This window comes from Equus quagga, unplaced genomic scaffold (genome assembly GCF_021613505.1).
Source record: "Equus quagga isolate Etosha38 unplaced genomic scaffold, UCLA_HA_Equagga_1.0 HiC_scaffold_18906_RagTag, whole genome shotgun sequence".
Taxonomy (NCBI): Eukaryota; Metazoa; Chordata; class Mammalia; order Perissodactyla; family Equidae; genus Equus; species Equus quagga.
Genome location: NW_025792985.1, coordinates 1 through 2,340, shown reverse-complemented (window position 1 = coordinate 2,340; position 2,340 = coordinate 1). Strand labels below are relative to the sequence as shown.

At 39.0% G+C, this 2,340-nt stretch overlaps 1 protein-coding gene across 1 annotated transcript; it reads right to left on the bottom strand.

The window, feature by feature from the left end:
- Positions 1-69: 69 nt before the first annotated feature.
- On the bottom strand, positions 70-1,577 carry LOC124232045 (prostate-specific antigen-like; the record flags this gene model as incomplete). The annotated part of the gene is given in 4 exon segments (XM_046649025.1): positions 70-203; positions 829-1,026; positions 1,029-1,066; positions 1,442-1,577. Coding segments are annotated over 4 exon segments (506 nt in total), but the record flags the coding sequence as incomplete, so codon positions are not given.
- Positions 1,578-2,340: the final 763 nt, after the last annotated feature.

Genomic DNA, 2,340 nt, shown 5'->3' with positions numbered 1-2,340 from the left:
CTTATAAAGAGAGAAAGTTGTAGTTTCAATCAGTTAAAATTAGAAAGGAAAAAACCCAGAGTTTCTCACCACATTCGTCTCAGTGTCTTTGGCCTGAGTAATGAAGCAGACAATAGAACTGCCTATGTCAGGGTAGAGGTGGGCACAGTTTGAAGCTCCCATTACCTGCATCTGTAACATTTCTGGAGTCTCATCTGTCTCTTCTAGAAAAACAGATGGAACATAAAAAGCCCAAAAGACAAAGCTCATATTGAAAGAGCAACTGTTGAAGATAAGAACATGATCTCTATCATCAATTTAACTGTATCTCTAACTTTGTATGCTGAGAAGTTTCATTTATTTTCTTATCACCAGCAGTACCAGCTTACTGCACAAATTTTCTGTATTCCAATCCTTTTCCTCCCTTTTTTAAAAGTGACTCTTCATAATTGACAAGGCATTTTCATTTGTCAAATTACAAATGTCAACTCAAGTCTAACTTTACTTTCTTAAATAAGTGTAAATAAAACCAAACAAAATCATCTTTTCCTTCGTTCGAAAGTTACCAAAGGGTTGGGAAGAAAATCGTTTCTACCTTGTTTGTGAAACTTGGCTGTACACAGAAAGATGCCCCTTGTGTTATTTTTCATCTTTAAAATCCGACACAGTCATCATCAAACCCATCGTTTTATAAAACAGAGTATGTATTTGACTTAGCTAAAAATCCTAAAATTAGTAACGCAGACAGTTGTGATTAGAGTTCTTTCTTAAAGTGTAGCATTAAAAACACGGACCGGGTATCTGACTTGTTTTGAAACCGCTGCCCTATTAAGCAAAGTAACTCCCGACCTGGTTTAAGAATGCGTGGGTCAGAGAGCCAGCATTCTGAGGTCTTCAGGTTCTTCACTGGGGCCAAGGGTGCTAAAAGCTGAATAGGAGTCTGGACCTCTTCAAGGAGTAGCAATGCTAGGTCGTTTCTTGCGGCCCCACTCACCAACCGGAATCTCTCCTGCAGTAGAATGGCAGACACCTTAACAACTCTCAAAGGTGCCTCAGGCCCAATATGACAGCAGTGTCCTCAGGATTCCTATGTGTATATTTAGAGAATAATCAGAATAGATTCACAGGATTGCGAGCCCTTAAAAGCCACCACATTATGTTTTCCAATGTACTTCCTTAGCCATGATCCACAAAGTTCCTACTGCACTTCCAAGGAAATCAGAAGCCTATGAATAAAGTCAGACTTCACACACAATGGGACTACGGAGAAATTAACCAACGTTGGTACCAATCAGCCAAACAAAATGAGGCAAATTTCTTGCCTAGCCTGAAGCAATGATGCTATGGGGATACAAAATAAGGATCAGGCATAATGAAGTGAATTTATCCCCACAAGACTTCAGCAAAGTAATGTGGAGATACTGGCTTATCGACTATTGGAAGAGGGAGGATGCAAACTTACGTGTTCCTGACACACTGGGCGGCAGTGAGAACCCAAGAACTGCTAATAATGGAACCACTGCAAATTTGACTGCCACAGCTGATGATCATGGCCTGCCGAGGCATGGCGTATTGCACAGAAATCCGATCTGCCAAGGCTGAGAACAAACAGTGAAAGTAAACTCAGCATAGCTGATGTCATCTGTAGCACATCTTTAAAAGTTTTGCATCCCTCCTAGCTCTGCTAGCATACCAGTATTATTAAAATTGACTTGCAAACACAAACTCTGCATTTCTGTGTCCATGTTATTTCTCTACAAAGTATACTCCCCTTATTATTGTCTTTTCCAAGTCCACGATATGTTTATGCCCCAGTTTAAGTTCCCTTTAGTCAAAATATTGAGAACAATTCCAGCTCCCTCCCCAACCGCAATCCTTATCTAGCTGTTAGCTTAGCTAGTTAGGTGTTATTACTGTGGTAGGCAATAAAAAAGAAAAAGAAATAATTTGACTTGAAAACGTTAGAGAAATAAATTAAAATTTTTAATTTAACTGGAACTGGAAGGGGCAGAGCTTAGTAAATCTAAAATCTTAGTGAGATAGAAAATAGATACATCAAATAGGAGATTCAGGGTTGAAGCTCGGGAAAGAGCTTATATTTTAAAAACACAAATTCTACAGTTCCTTAAAAAAGTGAGAGTTGAGGCAACGGTAGTTAATGCATTATACATAGAAAATGGTGGAGGTAACCTATGTATAACAACGAGTATGGGAAGAGTATAGATGAAGATAGATACTAGAATCCTGTTCGCTGAAGTCGTCTTTGAGTTGTCTGAGTGACAAAGACTGAAGGATTTGTGCAAAGAAGTGAGACGACCTCACTTACATTTTAAAAGCATCCTTCACTATTGACATGACAAT